Source organism: Hermetia illucens, chromosome 3, assembly GCF_905115235.1.
Source record: "Hermetia illucens chromosome 3, iHerIll2.2.curated.20191125, whole genome shotgun sequence".
NCBI classification, from domain to species: domain Eukaryota; kingdom Metazoa; phylum Arthropoda; class Insecta; order Diptera; family Stratiomyidae; genus Hermetia; species Hermetia illucens.
In genome coordinates this window covers 119,272,017-119,298,016 of record NC_051851.1, presented here as the reverse complement: position 1 = coordinate 119,298,016, position 26,000 = coordinate 119,272,017, and the positions used below count along the sequence as shown (strand labels likewise).

The window sequence follows — 26,000 nt, the reverse complement described above, 5'->3', positions numbered from 1 at the left end:
CTAAAATTCTGTTATATTTACACGAGATCAGGTTGTGAGGAGGGAGGTGGGGTTTGGCCGGAAATTTTCAAAATAGAATAATATACTGTCATTAACTTAATTGGAGCAGATATCGTAACGGAGAGAATTTGGGGGCTAGTTACTATGTGCGTGGACCACCATAAATTTTCTCAGGTTTTTCGGTTGGGTGGTTTCTGAGAATGTGTCCTTGAAGTAATTTACCGCATGTGTTTGGGTTCACAGTTCCAACTTTTTTACCAAATTTCATGTCAACATGGGTAACCGTTTCTGAGAAAAGTGGGTGTCACAGACAGACAGTAAACCGATGTCAATAAGGTTTTGTTTGCAAAAAACCTTGACAAAGAAGATCGTTCTGTTTTATTTTGATTTGAAATACTGGCTTGCAAATCACTGGTTGTTTTATAATTCACTGAAATTTGACAATTCGACATGTTCTCCTATACACCGAATGTAATCGCAAAGTATTTGGGGTTAGTTAACCGTGATTTTCTGTTTTGCAGTCTTGCAGCATTTTGCTTGCTGCAATGTTAGAGAGGTACCACGCCACTTGGCAATCTACAGATTTGAAGAATAATTAGCTGCTTTGCCGTCTAGACAGACGGACGGACGAGCAAAAAAAGAATATGTTATTCATACAAGTTGTTGCACAATGGCATGCCAGCGAGGTAGTTTTGATGCCAGCAAAGTCTTGAAGCCAATGGTATTTGGTGTAAGAATCTTCACGTCAATATGTTTATAGTACATCGGCTGCAAAATTAATCACTCCATCAGTAGTCACTGACAAAGTTTTCAACTCCAAAAGCTTCGGATCCACAGGGTTCAGCAAAGTTAAACGAAATCGGACTAGAAATAAAAAGTTGGATTTTTTTCTGAAGAAAAGCTGAGGGTGGACCGAACAAGTAAAAAGTAAATAATTGAACAAAAAGAAACATGTTGCGAAACCAAAAGCTGTACCTTTTAGGTGGCATATTTCTTATATAAAAATATTTGAGTGAACATTTAGCTCAGTTCATAATGTACCTATGTGCATATATTATGTCAGACCGTTCACTTTAGCGTGATACTGATATTCAAAGTTTAAGATTGCAGTAAACTTGCACAGGAGCGACCACTTTGGCCCATTATAATTTTACTGCTACAAGTAGTGCGACTTCCACCAAACCAACCAAATTATGGTATTAAAAAATGTGCCAAAAAGGTATTAAATAATACTGTTATATGAGGTTCAAGCAAAAAACAATGTTTTCACCGCCGCTAGTGTCGTATTTGATATCAACCCGCGCGAGGTGTGAATACCAATATTTTTGGTACACTACGAAAAATTGGTTTAGGAGGGACAAGGCTGAAGAGCGTTCATTTAAAACATGGATGAAACGATACAAAGAGGCAAAGGCAAAGAAAATGAACAGAACCGAGTGCAATAAAATTACTAGCAAAACAAGAACAAGTCGCGAAACCGGAAGCTGGACGCTTTAAACATGAAAGGTTTTGTGTATTTATTTTATAAAAAACATTTGAGTGTGCATTTGTCCCATTAGTAGATAGCACAAATATATGCATATATTATGCGAAAATTTCCACTTTCAAGTGATATTGACACTCAAAATCTTGAATTTGCAGAGAAGTGCCAACTTTGACATATTGTAACTTGTTAGTAATAGTACGATGCACCAAACTTGGTAGGATTATTCTCTATATCATAGTCTATATTGTTGTAAAATTTTATGGTGCTAGGATGAACTTATGGGGTGTTCTGCAGCCAATTACAAAAAATTAAAGTATCACACTATTATTAACTTTATTTGAACAGATATCAATACGGAGGGTATTTTGGAGCCTAGGCACGATACAGTGGTAGCCTCTTGATCTTTTTGAGATTTTTCGGTAGAGTATTTTCTGACAATGGCCCGGTTAAAAAAATTATTACTTTCAACCCGCCTCACTTCACACTTGAAGAAATTGTCAAAATTAAGACCGGCTTTCGTTCGTGGGGCCTGACTACATTTGGTGACAAAAGAAATTTACACGCTCCTTTTGTATATATGGGGACCTCTCCCCCTTAAATTTGACCTACACAAAACCTTGAAAATGAACGGATTTTACAATCAAATTCGGACTTCAATTTACGCAGTTACAACTATAGAACAATAGTGCATCGAACTAGAAACGCATTACATCTGCAGTTCAAGCAAGTGCTACAGACGTTGAATCAGGTTAAGGTTTACCAAAGGGAGGGGGGACATACAAAGTCGGCGCAGGACATTAAACAACTACCATTCTCGTGCTAAGAAGGAAGTATACTTAGAATTGTTGTCTTGTTGGAAGACAAAATGTTGTTCTTCGCCTAACGTGTGGGACACAAAACACAGCATATTAGAATATGTTATATTTTCTTTTCATGTTCTGTTTGACTTTAAAGGATAATAAATTTATTACCTTTGTCAAGGTAGTCAATATTGCAAGTCTGCATTTTATAATTAACTCAAATGGGTTTTTACAGTCAATTACTAAAGTTTATACTAATATACTACATGTTATAGTATCCAGTCATTTCATCCACAAAAGGCGGAACTTTACCGGATGAGATACGATTAATAACGGTGATGAAGTGTTCCTTTCACCTCTTCAGCTGCTTATCATCGGGTATGAGGAGATGACCGTTGACGTCCCTCACAGGACCATCGAAAGGTTTGTGGACTCAGTGGTTTCGTGATAGCGCAATAACAAAAACCCTTTTGTTACGGCGCACACATTTTGGTTTATTCAGATTCAGTCAGAAACCGTATTTCCTTAGTCGATCTTTTCATTTCATTTGCTGGCTTTGGGTGTCCCGTGCAACGGTGTCTATAACAAGAACAGAAAGAATTGACAAGAGGGCGCTTTCTTGATGAACACTGCCCGAGACACAGAGTGGTTTTGAGGTAAGAGTAAAGTTCAAATTGTGCAAATATACTTTGAACTTTACTCTTCAGATCACAGGATAAAATAATGTTAACAATATTTTATCATGGTGAAATGGAGACTAACTTTTCGTAAGAAAATGAGTACATTGTGTATTTTAAAATTCGAGAAAAGTTGGGTTAAACAGCAAAATTTTGACTGAGATAAGCACAATTTTTGCATTTGGCAAGCTATTATTTCTACACAGCTTACTCTATTTCCAGGAGAAAATTTGTATATTCTTGAGTCAAGTTTCAGCTGCCATTCACCGTTAATTCTAATGCAATAGCTATTGTACTTTTTGAGTTATTATTATCTTAGCGGTGAAAAGGCGGCAAAATTAAAGTATCTGTGGCTCCTAAAGGGTAAAGAAATCGGAAAAAATTTACTTAATGGCATGAAAGATACAAATACGAATGGTCAAAGTACTTTTTAATATGAAAATGTTAAGTGTTTTTTTGCAACTTTAAGCCTACTGACCGTCCGGATAGCTGAGTGGTTAGAGCAAAAGGCTGTTGTACGGAAGGTCGCGGTTTAAATCTCACTGGTGGCAGTGGAATTTGTCTCGTGATTTGACGTTGGATACCAGTCGACTCAGCTGTGAATGAGTACTTGAGTCAAATCAGGGTAATCATCTTGGGCGAGCGCAATGCTGGCCACATTGCCTCCTACAGGGTACTGTAATCCTGTAGTGAACCGTTACGGTCTTGAATGAAGTGTTCTAACACACTTCAAGGCCTAGATCCAATATGGATTGTTGCGCCAACGATTATTATTATTATTCCAAGTTATCACAATCTCGGCAGATGCCGGATTTTACCTAATACTAGCACTAAGTGCCAAGCATTTAGGCTCGGACCATCTTACCTACTTAAAAACTAAAGTGGCGCTGGTGGTGGTCGCCGGTGGTAGGTCAGTGGGAGAATCCAATGGCCATGGCCAATGGCTTATAGTTCACCTTCTTCTCCACGTATTTCCGTTCAATGTTGCTATTATGGGGGATAGCAACATCAATAATACGCAGAGTGACCTGCCTTGTCAACTAGCAGTATATTACGTCAGGCTTATTGTGTGCAGTATGGCGATCAGTCAGAACTTGTCGGTCCCAATACATGCTGTAAGCAGAACTATCAAGTACTGCCTGCGGCTCATATCGATAAACCGGACATGTTCCCGTGATCAGCCCATGCTTGAATGTAAGGTTTTGATGGATAACCTTATATATAGCATCATGCCTGGTAATGTGTTGTACCGGTGTCATAACAGTACAGCCAGAAATGAGATGGTCCAACGTCTCTAACGCCGAACCACACATTCTGCACTGGTCGTTCTCCACCCGTTCTTTCATAATGAGCTTTTTATAAGCTCGGGTGGCGACCACGCCATCCTGAATGGCGCACATGAACCCCTTCGTCTCAGCAAAGAGCTCCCCAGTACACAGCCATCTGTTCGACAGATGCAAATCGACAAATGGCTGCCAAAGACAATTCACGTGTTTACCGTGCATTGCCTTCAACTTCCATTCATCGATCCGCTCTTGGCCCGACTTCACCCCATTCAGACGATTGAAAGATCGATCCTTCAAGTTAAGTGGAGTCAGTGCACAGTCTGCCTTACAGACAGCCGCATGCAAGGGACTCGGCTGCTCTTTGCTGTAAAAATAAGCGCGCAACGAGTCATCTTGGCGATGATGTTGTGCCGCCACGTCAACCATGCCCCTATCTTCGATGTCACGAGGCAGGTACATCTGCTCCATGGTAGACTTTGGATGATGCATTCGGAATTTGGACATAGTTGTCCGTATCCGCTGTGGACGTTTTCCAGATTGGTCTTCGTCCACGACAATATTCCGAATGCATAAGCCAGTGAAGGGAAAGCGAATACATTCAACGCGCTCATATTATTCTTCCCCGAGAGATTTCAGCACCAGCTTTACACGTCGCAGGAATTCGGACAGCAGAGCATCCTTCAGATCACCAACTCGAGCATGGGTTCCTTGCAGAATCCCTAGGTACTTGTAGAAGTCTGTCTCGATCATAGCTTCGATGTGGAGGTCACCTTTTATCATCCACCTGGTCTTCTGACAATTTTTGTCCAGTATTTGTGGGTTTTTGCAGGGTATCTACACAAAAATGTTGTCGTGTAAATAGTCATTTTTTTTGACGAAAATTTGGGAGGTTTAGCAGCCTCCCACGCGTTAGTCTGCCAATAGGCATTGGTTCACCGAAAACAATCCAACCATTTTTAGGTAAAATATTTCGTGCAAAGAGTTATGTAGATTTTCATGTAGTCAGCTCTTAGTCTAATAAGGAGATTTATGTTCCATTGAAATTTGCTCGAAGTATTTCAACCATAATATTTCCATCATGATGGGTGGCTCGGATAAGAGCATTATTGTATATTTATCAATTGGGTAAGGTTTTGACAACGGGAAACATGTAAAAGATGATTTTTCTCATGAACTTTTATTTATACGCCTTCATTCCAAACGGAGCCTTAATTAGAAACTCAGCATCTCAGTTCATGAACCACATACCACATTTCTTCGACGTTCGTAATAGTCGGTATTTGCGTAATTCTGATCATTAACTTTATTTGCTGATGAAATTATTTAATGGTAGCCTTATTCAAGGTGCATCGGTTTCATAGGGAGCGGTTTCGCTATCAAACCTCTACTGTACTATCAAGTATAAGGTTGTGAGCCTGGGCAAAAGCGCCCTCCATTGCCTATCCCACATGCTTTTCTACCATGGCATCTGTGGCCTTCTGATTTTTTGCCTAAATGACCATTAAGGTCCACCGCAATGATGATATAGTCATCGGCATACGTGATTGTGTGTGGTGGGTATATAAATACTAGCATAGTACAGTAACCGATCATGAAATCGATTGATTCCTTTAATGACCTCCCAGAAACCCCAGAAATAGTCACGCTGACACCGTATTAAGTGGGCGAGGTTAGCAAACAAAAGAAGTTTATGGTTATTTTTAAAGCAGTGGCAGTTTTGGTACCACGCCACTGAAATTCTTTTAAAACGCAGGCATCGATAAGTGTCGCTTGCGAAAGGCTCCCGAAAGTTCCTCCATCTTCTGAGTGCGGGTCCTAGTATTTAGTGTACAGACGCGGATTAGTTTGGCTCGGACTAATTTGCTTACGTCCTGACGTCATCCATGTTTAAAAAACGTTTCCTCAGTTCTAGATGGAGCCGTATCCGATCTTGCACTGTCTTAACCATTTCGTTCAATCTCTGAGCCTCTCTTGAATTTGCTAGAAGTGGAGATTAGAATTTCCTGTTTGTTGGACAACTTATAGTGAAAGACTCTTGATTTTTGTTAGCTAATTTCGACTTAACGATCCCTTCTGGAGCTTCATATCAACATTATTAGGCGCGATCGGTTTTCCACATCCAGCGGCAATCTGCTCAGCAATAGCTTGGTTTTGAAATACTTCGGTAAATTATTGTCTGCGAAAATTCGATCTAAAGTTTGAGTTTCTGGAGGAATCCGTGCGGTTGTGAACGCTTCAAGCATTTTGAGCACTAATTAGCTGTTTAGAAAATCTCCTCTGACAATCAAGTGCGAGGGAATACTGAAGCCATCCACAACACAGCCCCCCGCGACACCTATAAGAGGGAAATGGATGAGGCAATAACCGAAGTCAAGAGACATCCTGGAGAAGCATCAACAAATGATCTTCACAACCACCTGAAGAACGTTATCATCGATACGGCTACAAACATACTTGGCCCCAGCCGCAAAAGGAGTCGAAATGGTTGGTTTGACGATGAATGTAAACTAGCAATGGAACGGAAGAATACCGCATACCGAGTAATTTTGTATTCTCAAAGAACGCGGGCACACGCAGAGACTTATCACGAACTCCGGCGAGTGGAGAAGCGACTTCGCAGACGGAAAAAGGAAGCCTGGGAGAACCAACAAGTCTGTGAACTAGAAAAGTACAGGGAGCAACCGCACCAGGCGCGGAAGTTTTACCAACAAGTCAGCAGGATGAAGCCTTATACATCTCGATGCTTATCCTGCCGAGACTAAGAAGGAAATCTGATTTCCGACAGAATGGGCATATTGGAGCGATGGGTTGAGCACTTTGATGAACTACTGAACAACCACAATATCGGCGAGTTGGAGGTCCCGCCAACTGAAGACGACGGACAAATCCTGCTACCACCAAGTATAGAAGAAAGAGTCCGTGCAATTCATCGGCTTAAAAATCATAAGTCGCCAGTAGCCGATGGAATTACAGCCGAATTGGTTAAATATGGAGGTGACCAGTTACACCAAGTGGTTCATCAGCTTGTGCTCAAGGTATGGGACAGTGAATCAATGCCTGGCGATTGGCAACGAGGCGTTATCTGTCTCATACATAAAAAGGGAGATATCACACAATGGGGCAATTATTGAGGTATCACTTTGCTGAGTACCATCTATAAGATATTCTCCGCTATCTTGCTAAGTCGGATAGCCCCATACGCCCAGACATTCGCCCATACCAAAGAGGCTCCACTCCAACAAATCAGCAACAGATCAGATTTTCTCTGTGTGCCAAGCGACGGAAAAACTGTTGAAATATGGACAACAGTTGCCTATGATAGCATAGCTAGGGTAAAACTGTACACGGCCATGAGAGAATTGGCTGACCCTGACCAATATGCGAGGCCAGATAAAAGTAGCAAGATCACTCTCAGGACCATTCGACATCAACAACGATCTACGACAAGGGGATGCCTTATCATGCGCCCTCTTTAACCTGGCCCTTGAGAAACTGATCCGTGATGCTGAGGTAAATGTAAGAGGTGCGATCCTCTCTGCTGACGATATCGACATCATGGGAAGAACCACCCGAGACGTACAAACTGCCTTAATCCAGATCGAGCAGGTGGCGCGAGATCTTGGGCTGCACATCAGTGAAGGCAACACAAAATATATGGTGGTAATGTCAGCACCGAAAACCAGCCAACCAACAACATCAAACCGCACTGGTCCAACGGGAAGAATAAGGATAGGAGAATACAACTTTGAGACCGTTGATAATTTCTCCCATTTAGGATCGAAAATCACAACTGATAACAGCTACAACGATTAAATCCACGCACGGTTGTTGGCAGCCAACAGAGTCTATTTCAGCTTACAAAAACTGTTCCGCTCGAAACGTTTCACCATAGGGTCAAAGGTCTTACTGTACAAAACAATGATCTTGCCAGTCCTCATGTATTCTTTGGAAACTTGGGTCCTTATCAAAAAAAACTGCGAACTCTTGGCCACGTTCGAGATAAGAATCCTCAGAAGAATTTTCGGCCCCCTACAAGAGGATGGACGATTCCGTAACCGACATAACAGCGAAATCTATGAGCGACCCTCTGGTTGTGGATAAAATCCGACTCAACAGGTTGCGGTGGGCGGGTCATTTAATCCAGCCCGAAAAGTCTATAAGGCCAATATCTATGGTAGAAAGGGAAGACGAGGCAGACCCTGCCTGAGATGAACGATGGCGTATGCCAGGACGACAGACAGCTTTTAGGGACAACGAATTGGTGTATTTCGGCGCAAAACGGGGATGTCTGGAGTTTCTAATTAAGGCAGGACCAGATCGCATACCGGTTATTGCGCCGTTAATGATGATGAATCTAGAAAGGTTTCTGAGATGAATGTTTATATTCTTAATGCCTTTTTATGTGAATTACATAGAAAAAAATACCTGTCAATAGTCTGAATAGAATAAAAATAAATAAAAGACTTAATTTGGCGGTAACACTTCAAAACGAAAAAAAAACGGTAGGTCTAGTTCTTTGGAAACGACTGAGCACCCACGAGTATCTTTATTTCCAAAGTAATATAATTGTGTTTCCTTTTTTACCCTGTGGCATTGTCGCAATTTTGGGTCTTAAGTTTGACATCGGAACGAAAGCAGTGAAGTCTATGTTATGCCCTAATGTGAAGGACTATGAAAAAATTGGATATAGAACCTTTTGAAATAAAGACACTAGTTTGATATACGATTATCATTGCAATTATTACCTACATCACTTCAGTATCAACATCGAGTTGGAGCTAATTTCCTCTCATTTCGTAAGCGTTCTTATATTAGGCTGCATGGGTACACTCAGTTAAAAGCTATAATCCTCCTCTTATTCTCATTGCTGCATTTAGTCCCTCTTGGGATGATTTACTTATGGAGAACTAGGTCAGAATAAGCATCAGATATTTGTGGAGGAATTGATCTGAAAGTGAAAGCGGTAGTGAATAGGAAGCAATACAGTAAAGAAGGCCTGTGGAAAGAAGAAGCGTCAAGTTATTTATCTATTCAATTTTTTTCATTTTCAGACCTCTTTTATTTAACATCACGAATAGTGCAGTCAAATCAAAACATGGGAATCTTATCGTTTTTATACTTCATCAGTATTATAATAACTACGCAAAGTATAGCGAGTCCGCAATTAAATCTTCCCCCATTACCCGTAAGACAATCGAATAGTCCACTAAATGGTTACCAACTGAACCGACCAACCGACGTTAGTAATTTCAACGATAATCGTAGCCAACGATATGGACCGCCGTATAATGACAACGATGAAGATCGCCGCAATGGCATTGGAGTATGTATTTAAACTCAATTATGCTAATCATTTTGATACTAATCACGAATTGTTAACACTTCCCTGTGAACTGAAATCTTATTACCTATCTAACATTTTTAATTTACCTTTTCCGGCTATTGAAGCTTCACCTGACTCAACAGCGAAACTGTGTGAACATGCTAATGAATGTCTTTTATTCCAGCCCAATTTCTATAATTCATTCCGGCCTAATTTCAACCCCAATAACACCATTTATTCGGGCTACGTGGGTTCTAATCCGAACTACCCGGGTTCAGATGTATTTGATCCAAACCGACAACATTCTATCGAAACCGAGCGAGTTCGCAGACTGCTTGTGGAAATAGATCATAAAAGTTCACAGGAATGCACAGCAAATGTTGTTGCTCAGTGGAACTTTGAGACGAATGTTAACGAAGTAACACAAACTGACGCGGTAAGTACTTGCTCCTTAAAACCTATAAAAATCCAGTCCCCATTTAAATCTCGCCTTTTGTTGATGCGATGATTCCCATTCATGGCCGAATACAATTCACCGTGGGCAGGAGAAAATAGCATTTAATTTTAGATTCTTGCGTCTTATCAATTTCACCTAAATACGCTCAAGCGTCACACTGTCCCACAATGCGGGCTAGATGTACTGTTTGTTTATATTCTGGGCTGCTAAATTTAGAACAATAGAATCTATTTCTATGAACTGAGCAAACCTGATACCCCCAGATAATTGCTCTAATAGCGTCCACTGCTGCTTGAATGGAGGAGTTCACGATTCCTCCATTCAAGTCACCTTGACTGCACAAAAGCGGAATCTGCCCTTTGATGTAATCCACTCTGATGACATGCTCAGTAGCAACAATAAGGAGCAGTTTTGTTGGTTACTTATGTAATGGGATTGTAATTAAAGGTAGAAATTAAGACCACAGTTGACATTGACACAGAAAATTACGTGGATGACTGACTGTTGACGGTTGGACAAAGAAATTATGCTCGCGTGTACATAACAAACAGTCGACGACAAGTGGCTAACTCAACGGTGAGCTATTATCTGCCCATTGCGGGAGAATTCAGATTGTTGACGTGGGAAATTGCTTGGAAACCACAAGAAAACGTGTAAATCATATTTTTGATGGACCCACATTTCCAAGTGATATGTATGGCAATGCAATTATTGTTATTGCTGAAATGTACATATGTGTGCTTACTTTTCAACTATGATGTTTATAGAGTAGAGTCCCAACATAACGATCTTCAAAGGGCCGGCTAATCTGGTTCGTTATATCGGGAGTTCGCTATAGACGGAATCTATAAGAGACGGTGAAAAATTGGCGTACACGTCCATTTGATATTTAAACGTTGAATTTTCTTAAAAGATGAAATATTTCCAAATTATTGTTAATTTGCTCATCGGTTAGCTGTTCGGGCTATTAAGATTCTCATAAGTGCACATAAAAAACAAAAAGGAAAAAAAATATTGCAAAGTATCAACCACTCTATCTTTGTGAGTGGTTAGGGATGAAGCCAGAAGACCAAGATACAAATGGTTATAATCTCGTAACATTCTGGGCAAGCGGTGGTTGAACTAGGACAAGCGCTCCGCGAATGGAACCTCAAAAACATTAAGGTTGAGAATATTGTGTGATGTGTCACGGTAATGAATTTAGGAGACTACTGAGCTTTCCATCAAAACTTTGAAAAGGACATATGCGCCAGTCAAGGATGTTCAAGACTACAGAGATGTTAGGTTAAGGAAAACCGGCGGTCAGTGTATGTAGAGTAAGAAATGTTCCTTTCAATCGAGAATGAGAGAGAGATAGAGAAAACCTCCGTTGGACCGATTCAATTGCATGGAAATCCCAATCTCGCCAATTATGGTAAGGGGACCACACTACAGAAGCATATTCAAGAATATTACGGACCAAGGATTTATAAAGGATTGAAATAATAAAACTTGTTGTTTCTTTTTCGTTGGTGTGGGTATTTATTCTTGCAAATACCGATATTTCGGGAACCACTTGTTCCCTTCATCAGTGCAAACAAGTTTGCTCATCTATAGACATTATGTTCTATTTATACTACTCTATACTATGATATTATAATTACGACTAAAAACTTATATCTAGGTCCTGAAAAAGAAAATAAATATTTAATTTAACTACCTAATAGCTAATGTATCTTAAAACTTATATCTAGGTCCTGAAAAAGAATATTTAATTCACTTCCTAATAGCTAATTTATCAATCCTAAAACAAGACGAGATTATTTCACTTTAAGAGATTTCTAAACAATGGGGAATAGCAGTTACCCAAATCTGAGTTCAACCTAGTGTCAACCGGTTGTTTGTTGATGAACCAGCTTTCGTAAGCATCCAGTTGGTTAGTCTTTCTTACTTGCTTTAGGACTTTCAAGTCATCAGCGCTTACTTTATGGCCGCATTCGACCATATGTTTTGCCACCATAGATTTAGTGGGTTTTCGGGAGTGCTTTACAGCCAGCTCTGCCTCTTTCATGTGCTCCCTAAATCTAGTGGTTGCCAATCTTTTTGTCTGCCCGATATATACCTTCGGGCAATCCGAGCAGGCGATTTTATAGATGCCGCTCATCTCTTCCACCGTTTTTGGATCTTTTTCCCCCGCCAGCTGGGTTTTTAGCTGGTAGATACGGCTTGATCCTACCAGCTGTATGTCAAACCTTTTCAATGTCCTTTGTATGTGTTTGGACAAGTTTGAGAAGGTGACACTTGATCTTTTCTGAGCAGTTGAGGTTGATTGTTGGCTATAGAGTGTAGTAAGATTACTACGTTCTAACCTTCGGGTGTGTTTCTTAATCATTGTTTCTATGGTGGAGCTGGGGTACCCGTTCTTCATAGCCGTGTCCAAGATATAAAGTTTTTCGCTCAGGTAGTCTTCCTCAGTGAGCGGAATTGTTAAGAGGCGGTGGATCATGGTGCCATAAGCAGCCATTTTGTGTTGGTAGCTGTGGAACGAATTAGCCGGGATGGTGCGTTGAGTGCTGGTCGGTTTCCTGAAAATAGAAAAGGTAACTTGTCCATTTTGGCGTTTGATTGTCAAATCTAGGAAAGCCAATTGATTATTTGCTTCAATCTCATGGCTGAAGGTTATTTTAGGGTGCAGCGTGTTGATTTTTTCCAGCATATTTTGGATATTTGTGTCTGGGATCACTGCCAAAATGTCGTCCACGTACCTGAACCATTTATTTGGCAATAATCCATCCTCCTCCATTTTTTCCTCTAGTGATGCCATGAAAATTTCACTAAGGAGTGGGGAGAGGGGATTGCCCATCGCTACACCTGAGGTCGTTTCAAAACGATGTAGCGATGGGCAATCGCTACACCTGAGGTCGTTTCAAAACGACGTTATGCCATTTTTCCAAGGAGACTTTACTTCAGGAAAATCTGCAACAGATCAGATTTTCTCCGTGCGGCACGCGATGGAAAAACTGTTGGAATATGGTCATCAGTTGCACCATCTTTTCATCGGCTTCAAGGCGCCTATAATATTATAGCCAGGGTAAAACTGCACCCGATCATGAGAAAATTCGGTATCCCAACAAAACTGATAAGATTAACTAGGCTAACCCTGACCAACGAGCGAGGTCGTGTAGCAGGATCACTCTCGAAACCACTCACCATAAACAACGGTCTAAGGCAAGAGGATGTCCCATAATGCGTTCTTCTTAACCTAGGCTTGGAAAAAGTGATCCGCGATGCAGAAGCTAATGCAAGAGGCACCATGCTCTTCACGCCCACCCATTTGGCCATTGTTGAAGATATTGGCATTATGGAAAGAACAGCCCAGAATGTATCAACTGCCTTAATCCAGATCGAGCAGGCGGCGCGAGATCTTGGGCTATACATCAATGAAGACGAAGACGAAGTACATAGTGACAACGTCAGCACCAGAGAACAAAGAAGCGATAACATCTAATTGCACTGGTCAAATAAGAACAATAAAGATAGGGGACTACAACTTTGAGACCGTTGATGAAAATCACAACCCGTAACGGCTACGACGATGAAATCTGCACACCGTTGTTGGCAGCCAGTAGAGCTTGTCTCACCTTACGAAAACTGTTCCTCTTGAAACGTCTCACCATAAGGTCAAAGCTCTTACTGTACAAGACAATGATCCTGCCACCTCTCATGTATTTCTCGCCGACTTGGGCTCCTACCAGGAATAAGTACGCACTCGAGAGAAGAATCCTCTGAAGAACTTTGGGCGATGAAAATCCAGCCCACTTAACTCGGAGAGAATACTTGCTGGAAATCCATATGATCGAAGTTTGGTGAGCACGAAGTCAGTATATATTGTATTTACATTGCTTCTTGTATTTAGAGACTTTGCGACAGAGTTGGTGACCGAAACGAGAGGTAGTTCTTCAAAAATCTTGGGGGGAACCAAGAAAGGATGGATATAGGCCGGTAGTTTTCGACCCGAATATTGTTATCTTTTTGTGTAAGCGGATAATTTGAGCTTTCTTTCATATATCTGAAAAAATACCTTAGGACAAACTCTTGTTATTAGTGATGGTAAGGACAAGGGAAAGGGAGATGTTCAGTTTACACTTTTTTAAGAGGAGATTAGAAATATCATCGGGATCGCAATCGCCACTACTGTCGACGTTTCTAAGAGGAAATTCGCCAATTGAGGGATTCAGAAGGGTAGCCGAAGAGGAATCAACTGTGTCGGAAGATAGGTAAAATGTATGGATAGAAATAAAAATCGAAAAAAAGCTGATTTTGTATTAACAGCGGGAGAAATGGGCGCAGAGCGTAAATTTCGAACATGTGACCAGGAGAGTTTGAATTCCCGTCCCCGTGAGCCTTCGTTGCTATTTAAATACTGGAAATGTGCATTTCTGTTCAGAATTTTGTAACCGAAGGTTAAGGTAAATGCTTCTTTCAACATTAGCGGAACCTTGGAACCTCAGACGAGATTCGTTTTTCGTGAAGAGTGTTACAGACTTTTACAATGAATCAGGCAGGGTATTTACGCAATCTAGATGAGATACGGAGACAAAACAGGGAGGAAGATTTTTCAAAAATTAGCATTTTTGCATGATAATTTTCTAACGCACTATTCTGGTCAACTGCTTTAAGAAAATCATTCAGAGCCTGCAATGCGGCAGTACCTTGAATCGATATCAGATGATATTGAATTGCGAGGCAGAACAAGAATTCATGAATGTAGAAAGAACTTTGTACCTAGGGCCATATTATTCGGATGGATGGGAAGACCTTAGAAATTTGACCATTCCATGGAAGGAAAATTAAAGTCATCACAGAGGATGAAAGGTAAACAAGGACTAACTAAGAGAACATCCGAAAGTACATCGAGAAATTATTTAGAATTTAGGGCAATGAGCGACTCACCAGGACGGACACTTAAGGATATAATGAGGCTGATAAAAAGATCCTGCCTAGTCGTAATTAAAACACCGCCGCCCACAACTTTACTTGACACTTACAAATCATTTTCGCAACGAAGGACAGCGCAACCATCGGGGAGCTCACCATTGTGTACACTAGAATTGGGGCAAGTTTCAGAGATACAGATGGCACCATGTACTGCAGATAATCTGAAATCCGACAGCTTGGTTCTGAGGTCCGTGATATTTTGGGAGTATACAGAAATGAGCATTAAGTGCGGTGCTGATCGCGGCAAACCTGGAGGAAACTAGGAAAGGAAAAGAAAGGGTGAATTTTTTGTTGAGAATGCTGGAAGTCCTGAGTCCGCATCCACTTGGTGGAGGAATTAATTTTCCAGAAACGAAGCTATGACGCTTTTTGAATCGTTTAAACCAGCTTTTATCGTCTCTAAGTTTTAATCCGAGTTCGGTCGTTTTCGATTGCAAATGGGGGATTTGAATTTTTTTTTTCAAGGATATAGTCGTGTACGATATCTACTAGTTTCCGACATTGATAGTTTTCAGGTGAATTGCAAAGTGCGGACTCAAAATGAACACACTTAAAGTGAGACAGGACTCATTTTCGGAAACTATCCAATCAAAAAACCGAAAAAAGTTAAGGCGGTGCACTTATATGAAATAGCAGTTCAAACTTATCAATTTCGTGCGAATTTAAGGCATTCTAAGTCTAATATTAAAATTCCATTCATGAAGGATCTATTTATCCCTAGCCCTTTTTTTGCATTTGCTGATAATATTAAACTCCAAGTGTGAATCTGTTAACTATGTACACGCGAAACTGTCGTGCACTCAAACTTCCTCACACAGGAAAACACAAAACCTTTTATACCAGAAGCGTCTAGCTTCCGGTTTCCCGACTTGTTTAGTATTTGTTTGACAGTCACCAATAGTGAACATTTCCAGTTAATTTGTAACAACTCGGGAAACCGGAAGCTGGACGCTTCAGGTACGAAAGGTTTTGTGTATTTCTTAGTACGTAGCACGTAATATATCCATATATTATGTGAGAGTATCTACTTTCGGGTGATATTGACATTCATAGTCTTCAATTTTCAAAGAGGCAACAGATTTGAGGTATTATAACTTTGTTAGTAATAGTGCGATTTCCACCAAACTTGGTAAGATCATGCTCTCTGATAGCCTATATCACTGCAAAATTTCATGGTACTAGGATGAACTTAAGGGGGGTTTCGAACCAATTACAAACAATTGTAGTAATATACTATTATTAACTTTATTTAAACAGATATCGGCATGGAAGGTATTTCGGAGCCCAGGCACCATATAGTGGCAGCCTCCTGATTTTTTTCAGATTTTTCGGTTCGGTAGTTTCTGAGAATGGCCCCTTTAAATAAGTGATCACTTTCTACCCCCCGCGCTCGCCACCCTTCCAACGGATGTCAAAACTAAGATCGGCTTTGAAAAGTACCAGTTGAGACCTTCAATTTGATACCCTACATGACTATATTTGATGAAAAAAAATGTTGCACCCGCCTTTTGCATGTATGGGGACCCCCCCCTTAAATTCGACGTAAAAGGATGTAATTCACTGCATGCGTGAGCGTTCACAGTTCCCACCTTTCTACCAAATTTGGTGTCAATCGCTATAACCGTCTCCGAGAAAAATGCGTATGACGGACAGACAGACAGACAGACAGACGGACAAACAGACAGACAGATAGACAGACAGTAAACCGATTTTAATAAGGTTTTGTGTTTACACAAAACCTTAAAAGTGGAGAAGATTGGTCATGGTTATATGATACAATACTTTTATTTGAAGAGCCTCAACGCAAGCAGTAAAAAAGCTGAACTATATTCTACTCTGGGTGAGTTCTTTCGTTTACAATAATAAAACATTGGGTAGCAGAGTTTAAACTAGGCCTTACGAGCTGCCAAGACGAGTTTCACAGTGGTCGACCCAATGAGAAATAGTGAAGCAAATCCATAAAGCGGTACTGGATGATCGTCGATTGAAAGTCCGCGAGTTCGCAGACTTAGAAAGCATTTCAAAAAATGCGGTACGTGGCATATTAACTGAAAATTTTGAGATGAGAAAGCTGCGTGCAAGATAGGTGCCGCGTTTACTGACACTCTAGCAAAAATAGTGTCATGAAGATGTTTCAATTAAATATTCAGCGAAGTTTCATAGGAACAAAGCAGAATTTTTGTGCCGTTTCATAACCAAGGATGAGACATGGGTGCACTACTTCACACTCGAGACAAAAGAAGAGTCAAAACAATGGATTCAAAAGGAAGAATCAGCTCCAAACAAGGTGTTTCATCTGCAGGCAAATGTCATGGCGTCGATTTTTGGGATGCGGGTGGCATAATTTTCATTGACTATCTTGAGAAAGGAAAAACCATCAACGGCGACTATTATGCGAAATTATTGCAACGTTTGAGCGGGGAAATCAAGCGAAAACGCCTTTGGCTAAAAAGAAAGTGCTGTTTAATCAAGACAAAGTTCCAGCTCACAAATCCGTTATTGCAATGGCCAAAATTAATGAATTGAAGTTTGAATTGGTACCTCATGTAGCATATTCACCAATTCTGTCCCCTCGTATTATTTCTGTTCCCAAACTAGAAAAAAGTCGGGAATCTGGAATCTGAACGGTGTGAAAGAGATTTTGTGAATTCCTTTTATAAGCATATTGGTGTGGGTATTTGGTAAATTTGTACTTAGCGCGCAATGTTTATGCACTTAGTTTATCTGATCATTCATTTTAGTATGCCAGTGACACTGAAAGTCTTAGAAAGACAGAAATTTGCACAAAAGTAACAACTTTAACCTATTATTACTTTGTTAGTAATAGTGTTATTTACACCAAACTTGGTAGTACGATGCTCTTTAATTTGGTCTTTATTACTTCAAGAGTTTATGATAAACTACGTTTTATTTTATTTGTTGATATACATGATTATTATATTATATATATTATGCACTTGTAATAACTGACCCTTTTCGGACCTCCGAACTCCCCTCTTTGCAACCAATGTCACAGCCAATGCCTAAAGTACTAATCAAGACCTTTCATTTAATACCCCACATGGCTATATTCGGTGAGAAAAAAATTTACATCCACTTTTTGCGTGTATGGAGCATTCCCCCCTCTCAAACTCATCGTAGAACTACATTATTCACTGCATACAAAGGAGTTCAAATGTCCTACCTTTCTACGAAATTTCGTATCATTACGGGTAACCATTTCTGACATAATTGGTGTGACAGATAGACAGACAGACAGACGGGCGGACAGACAGACACATTCGTCACTTTGTTTTACACAAAACTTTAAAAACAGTTGAAATGTTTTTCTGTTATGGAAGAAAATGAAATCTTCAATTAATAACTCTACTAGCAATAAAACGTAAAAAACCGAATAAGAATAGATTCACATATTATCCTTTTGTAAACATGTGATTTCGTATCAATCAAGTGTTTTATTTTTTTACCCCTACTGTACATCGTCGCTTTTACTTCTACAGGGTGCGGCAGCATAACTTCCTTTTTTCAATAAAAACTATTGTATGCATCGGAAAATATTTATTTATTTTTTATAATGTAGGTACATGTCTAAAGTTTTTATTTACATTGTTTTGAAGATCAAATCTGTTAGGTGACGTCCCCCATTCTCCATACATTGCGTAAACCGATTTCTGGCGTTTGTCATGACTCTTGTTAGCATAGCAGGTGTTATATGGGCAATTTCTTCTTGGATGTTGGTCTTCAAATCTTGTAGGGTTCTTGGACGGTTCACATAAACACGGGATTTCAAAAAACCCCATAGAAAAAAATCACAAGGGGACAGATCGGGAGAGCGTGTCGGCCATTCCAAATCGCGTCTAATTGAGATAAGGCGCTCTGGAAAGTGTTCCCTCAAAACAGCCATCGATGCTCTTGAAGTGTGTGCTGTTGCAACGTCTTGTTGCAACCAAGTGTCCCCCAAATCCAAATTTACTAGCCGTGGGAAAAGAAAATTCTGTAGCATGTTTACATACCGGTCCGAATTCACTGTCACTGTAACCTCATTTTCCTCTAAAAACCAGGGACCAATAATTCCAGCTGAGGAAATTGCACACGACACTGTGACTTTGGGTGAATGCAAAGGCTTTTGATGCAATTCTCGAGGGTTGGTGTCAGCCCAGTAGCGCATGTTGTGTTTGTTAACTGACCCACACAAATGAAAATGGGCTTCATCGCTAAAAAAAACAATAGCACCCTCGGGAACGACATCAAGAAGACGCTCACACGCGTTCATCCGAGAATTGAAGTCACGTTCTGAAAGTTCCTGCACGATCGCCATCTTATAGGAATGAAAATGAAGATCATTACGAAGAATTCTTCTCACAGAATGATCGGATAGTCCAAAGGCAGATGCGTGTTTGCGCGCAGAACGCCGTGGCTATCGCAACATTGACGCTCTTACTGCCTCAATGTTCTCAGGTGATCTAACGGGCCGAGGGACTCCAGTTCTTCCTTTTGTTGCACTTGCAGTTTGTCTGAATGTAGTGACCCATGTAACAATTGATTTGCGGTCTGGGACGGGAGCCAACGGGGCTAAATTAAAGCGATTCCGAAATGCACGCTGTGTTGCAATAACCGAACATCCGTTTGAAAAGTAAACCTCAACGGCAAAGGCACGCTCCTCACTATTCCAACGCATGATGGCGACTGAACCGTGTCGGGACAAAACTTCACAGTATCCCCTCTTGAACGAGACCACTAGCGCTCCGCTATGACATCAACTAACTGAGTGGCGCGCATTTTAAAAAAGGAAATTATGCTGCCGCACCTTGCATAACCTTTAGTACGCAATTGTGAATCGAAAAGATAGCACACCTGAAAATTTCTCATCATTCTCTAAACGTTCGGATGTAGGTTAGCAAGATGTTTTACAATTTTTTTTTTTTTTTTTCTGATATATGAGGGAATTTGTGGGAGCGCGAGCCAGTTGAACTTGCCCAATAATTTAACATTCAATTACGTACCACTTTTCAGCAGCCATTTACATAAATAATTCGCTATGTACAAATCCCATGTAGTTAATTTCATGTGCTTCATACTAGGAGTTTAGCATGATTAGCAAATATGAAGAATTTCCTCTAAAACAGAAACAAAGAATTAGGAAACGGGAAGCTCGGTGCTTCAGGTGTGAAAGGCTTTCATGTAATAATATTCGGGTGCACGATCGTTTCACTTCTTCACCGCATACGCACCAGAACAGGTCGACCTGATGGCACTATATCATCATTGCCGGTGACATTAATGGTCATGTGGGTGAAAAGGCAGACCGTAACAGGTGCCATAGGGAAAGGGGTTTGGAGGCCACAATGAGGGTGGCGGGCGTATAATCGCTTTTGCGGATACCCATGTCTCATTGTCTTATCTTCCTATATTTTATAGCTGAAACAGTAAAACGCAAATCCACTATATTCTCATAAGACTTCGACATTTTACCACCGTCACTGATTGTAAAGTCGTTCCCTATGAGACCATCGCACCAATGTTGCCATTGATTGCGCTCCTGCAAATTAAGCCACTGATAAAACAGCGTGAGGAACGCACTGCCCCGCCGCGCATTAAATGGTGGCGATTTTGTGAGAAAAAAGATGTTTCTCGACGATAATCATCAATTAGTAAATTTATCAAAATGTCAACCGTGAAGCGAAGAAAGCGATCGCTGTCACCCGAGCGACCCATTACAAAAATTTTTAGAATAAACTGGACACTCGGGATGGTCAGAGAGATCTGCATCGACTTGTCATAAGCCGAAATGAACGCACGCAAGATATCGACCACTTCTGTTGCGTTAATGACAAGAACGGTAATTTCCTATCAACCGTCGAACCGCAACGAATAGATGGCGAGAATATTTCCAGTAGATTTCAACTGAAAAATTTGCTCATTTTCCACAATCACTGCCGACATTAGGACCAGTTCCACCTGTCAGCGCAATTCCCGTTGGGGAGTTCCGTCCCCACATACTCGAGGAGGGCGATCAGACCCGAGTCTGCAAGGAACTCATCTGAAGTGGCTCTGCCACGAAGCCTCACCGAAGGTTATCTGGTGCCATGGGAACCGGGATGGCCCTTTGAGAGCATATGCTCCAGGAGAATTCCTGGAGGATGTGTTCTCGGACCGGTTATTTGCGGTTGGCCCCCTAGTGGGAGTTTCATGGTGGTTGTGGTTATGTCTACATCGTGGGCAGAGTTCCTCGGACCTCAAGCGTGGAGTTGCGCTGTACAACTCGGGTGCCGTACCCCTTAGTTGCGGCAGAGGTGTTAGATAGGCCTCGCATCCACTGGTATGAATGCTGAGCCTACACTCAGTATAAACCAGGACCGCTCTGCTTGCATGGCGGGGCTCTGATTGTAGTCCCAAAATCAATCCGTGTCCGAAGAGGACCGTGGCATTAAGCCTTCACGGCAGCTACTCACGTTAAACCCCCAGGACTTTCGTGTTAGCGCAATTGGTGTTCAGAGCTGGCGGCATTAAGAAGGGTCGGCAACCCTGTCGGCCGAAGCAAAACCCAGTGGCCGAGGAGAACCTCCATAGTGGTGGCTCCGGGAGACATTGTATCACATTGGCTTGCTGGCCGTGATGCAGTAGGCGAATGTTCTAAAGGCCTAATTAGGGCTATCAGACCTGAGTTTGCATGGGGACTCACCTGAAGTGGCAGTAGAATACGGAACCTTACCATAGGGAACCAGAATAGCCGTTGTGTGTACGTTCAGCTCCGTTGTTTGCGATTGGCCCCTTAGTGCGAGCTTCATGGGGGGGATTGCATTCAAGAGAACAGAGTCCTTCGGGTTTCAGCGTGGTGTTGCGTTCGCATCGCATCTGAGCTCTGGAAAGCAAAGAGCTGGGACCCAACACTATGGCTAAGTGAATTATTTAATCGGATAGTTGATTGGTTAGAGAACAAAGCTGTCATACGGAAGGTCGCGGTTTAAATCTCACTGGTGGCAGTGGGATTTGTATCGTGATTTAACATCGGATACCAGTCGACTCAACATCTTTCTCGGCATCAATGAGTACGTGACTGAAATCACGGTAATTGCCTCCTACTGTAGTGTACCATTACGGTCTTGAATGAAGTGCTCTAACACACTTCAAGGCCCTGATCCAATATGGATTGTTACACCAACGATTATTGTTATTATTATTATTCAGGAAGGTAGAACACCATTTCACTGGCAAGAAAGTACCATAGTTCCAACGTGGAAAAAGAAAGGTAGTCCAGCAGAATGTTGAAATTACTGTCCGATCCGGTCACTTTCCCATACCATCAAGATTTTTGAACGCGTTCATCAACGAAGCGCCCTCCCACCACTCCTCTTTATGCTTGTTATTGACACTGTCACACGGGATATCAAACCCCACCCGCCCTATACACTGCTTTATGCAGATGATATTTTCCTAGCATCTCATAGCAAAAATGATTTCGAGCAACATGTCCAAAAATGGAATGATTGCATCATGCAATACCGTCTCAGATTGAATCTAAATAAAACTGTATTTTTGATGTCCGACCTCCATGAAACAGGCACAATCACTATCAGCGGCAGTTAACTCCCCAGAACTGAGCATTTAAATATCTCGGGTCAACGCTATCAGCCAATGGAGAACTAGGCTATGAAATTGCTTCACACATTAACGCAACCTGGATGAAGTGGCGTTCCGCAACTGGCAGTCTTTGTGATCGACGTATCAACGAATGCTTCCGTGCTGTCGCTCTCTATGGTACTGAGTGTTGGCCTGCTATAAAAGACAATGAATGGCGTTTTGCGGTTGTGGGGACGAAGATGTTGCGTTGAACTAGTAGTGTAACACGTTTTGATCACATCTGAAATGAGGATATTTGCGATCGACATGGGGTTGCATCGATCATGGAAAAACTGCGAGAGAGGCGTCTTCGATGATATAGTCACGTAATTCGCTCCAACTAGAATCCACTTGCCAAGATTGATCTGAACATCGAAGTGGATAGTAAATGACCAAAAGGCAGGCCGAAAGAACGGTGGCTTGATAAGCTGAATGGGGATTTAAAAGCCTCAAGATTGCACCCAGATCAGGCATTCGATAGAGTTAAACGGCAAAACCGATCACGACGAGCCGACACCGCTTACGAACGGGACAAAGGCTGAACAAAAAGAAGAAGTAGGATTTACTCTATTTTAATATTCGTTTCAGCTCTGGCCAAGCTCTGGTCAATAAGGCGGATATAATTCGTAGGCATGTCGTGTTCTACGAACTCTATAAAGGAGCACTCAACATCTGCGAGCCGCTACGGTCACGCTGCTCTCAGGGCAGAGGTGAGCCAGCGTCTCACGATTTGCCTCTGCCCTGGTAAGAAACCGTAAAGCCGCCATCGCTTGTTCTATTTTAATGCAAAATTTTACGGGTCTGGGGTGAACTTAAGTGCGGTTAGCAGTGAATTTTAATAGTATATAAATATAATATTTTGAAATTTATTTTAGCAGATATCGATGTGGAATTTTGGGGCCTAAATGTCATATATAGGTATCATGATGATTTTTTTCAGATTCACCTGGTGGGTAATTTCTGGGAATAGGCGCTCAGTTTAAGTAACCCTTTCATGATCCTCTCACTCCCCTGTTTCCCAGTCGGCTTCAAAACTTTTCATTTGATATCCCTCATGACTATATTTGTTGGAAAAAATATGTACCTCTCTTCCCCATAAGCTCCGCATACAACGATGTAACTCAGTGCATGCATGAGAGTTCTCAGTTCCCACCAAACTTAGTGTCAATTGGTACAACCGTTTCTGAGAAAAGTGTAACAGACCGACAGACAGAAATTTAACTGATTTTAATAATGTTTTGTTTCTAACAAAACCTTAAAAAAAAGGTCAATTAATAGCTGCAAAGGGCAAAAAGGCTGGAGAGGGGTAGTTTCTTCCTATATGGGACATTAATGTCAATTATTCTCGTTAATTATGACGTCAGCATCTTATACGCGTGGCTTAAGGTGCGCGAAATTGATGACTTTCAACTGTTATAACTTTGATACTATTGGCCAGATTCTCCCGAAACTTTGCAGTGGTGTGCACGATAGTGACCTAGGGCGAACTTAAGGCGGATTTTCCGGTAAACTCTGAAAAGTTGGTAATGTACTATTACTAAATTTATTTAGACAGATATCGAAATGGACATGTTTTGAGGTCTAGATTTCACTATTTGGCATGGTTTTGAAAGTACTGATCATTAGATACCCGACGCGGGTCCAATAAGTGAAAAAAAGTGTTACATCCCCCTCTATGCATGTATGGGGAACCCGCCTTTAAACTCCACTAAAATTTAAATCACTGCTGTGTGCGTGGTAAATTCCCTATATGTCCACGAAATTTCGTTTGAATCGGTGCCGCCTTTTTGGAGAAAAGGGGACGGTGTAGTGATTTTAATAAGGCTTTGTTTTACACACTTAAAAACTTATTCAGTTGTCCCAATAAAAACAAGCTGAATCGTGAAGGTGTACGCCGGCATCTATTCCGTACACGAACCGCTGCAGAGCAACATTGCGAACTGGAAACCCATTTATAAGATCATGATCTATAATATCGATCAATTTAACGAATCTTTTGATACGATAAGTAAAGAGAAGATTTGTTGAATATGTTCATTTTACTTAGTGTGTTTATCTGGGCGGTAGGAAAAAAATCTAGGCCCAGGGAGAAAGTTAGGTTGAAAAGCGGGGCCTGGTGTGAAAATTATACAAGATTGAGGAGAAAATTATGCGGGCCCCCTATTATTCTTTTTTTTCGTTAAAATGTATATTGCGGGCCCCCGAGAGAACACCGGCCCCGGGGGTTTTCCTCCATTTCCACGCCCCTCTCGCCAGGACTGATGTACACACATACGTTGATAGTATGTAGCGCATCTTCATTTATATATAGCTGAATATTTCTTTCAGACAGTCATAGAAACGATTTTTTTTCCTGATGTAAATCAGCACCTGGACCCCTGGGGGTTAGAATTGTTGATTTGATTCCGAGTTGTCACAATCTTGGTAGATGCCAGATTTTAACTAACACTGATATTATATGCCATGAAGTTAGAGTCGCACAATCTTAACTGTTTAAAAAAAATAGAGGGGCATTGGTGGTGGTGGTCGGTGGTAGGTTACTTGTTTTTGCTTTGAACTTCTGGAAACTCCATCATTTCTTGGCTGAATTGTATTCCGTACGTCCATATTACGGATTTGTCAGTTATATCTATAGTCCAGGCATCACTCTTAGTGTGGTGATAAGGCATGCATCTGCGGCAGAAGAAGTTTTAATTGAAGACTTGATTTTTTAATCAATCCGTTGTTAGAAACATCTATCTAATCGTCCGAGCATTCGAAACTTCAATCAAAGCACTTTTGTGCCTTTCTAAATATGCATTCCAATTTTTTGGATGTTTTGTAAGGACCTAGCCTCGACTTTCAGACTTGTGATATGAAAGGTGAAATAAATCGACTATCGTTAATTTTGAAAGAAACTAGATTTTTATAAGAGGGCGGGCAAAATTATCATCATGTCAGATTTACTCGTTAGGGCAGTTCAATTGGGATTCAAGTTGCTGTTGCATCTTATGCCTTCACCTGTAGTGAATGTACTAATCTTTCCGCTAGCTTTAGAATTTTAATTGGACCAGATCTTCCAGAGAGAATATTTTCTGTAATTCATATCCTTTCGAAATACCCATGTCCTTGAATGCCCGTAAACAAAGAGTCACAACCTTACGTATTTCATTGGTAATAGCATTGTTCGACGAGGCAGACCCTGCCTAAGATGGAGCGATGGCGTAGGCCAGGACGACAGATAGCTTTTAGGGATATCAAATTGGTGGACCTCGGCGCAAAATCGGGATGTCTGGAGTTCCCTATTAAGACAGGCCTAGACCGGATACCGGTTGTTGCGCCGTTGATGATGATGAATAGCATTGTTCCTCCGCACTCTATTTTCTACCATCTGC

General features: G+C 41.2%; 1 protein-coding gene across 1 annotated transcript in view; it reads left to right on the top strand.

The window, feature by feature from the left end:
- The window catches only part of LOC119652119 (angiotensin-converting enzyme), a 168,099-nt gene that overhangs the window by 118,148 nt on the left and 23,951 nt on the right, over nt 1–26,000 (top strand). Inside the window, exons 18-19 of the mRNA XM_038056060.1 lie at nt 9,301–9,572; nt 9,757–10,008. Of these exons, the coding sequence (XP_037911988.1) occupies nt 9,301–9,572; nt 9,757–10,008 (524 nt within the window). The remainder of the gene's footprint in view (nt 1–9,300; nt 9,573–9,756; nt 10,009–26,000) is intronic.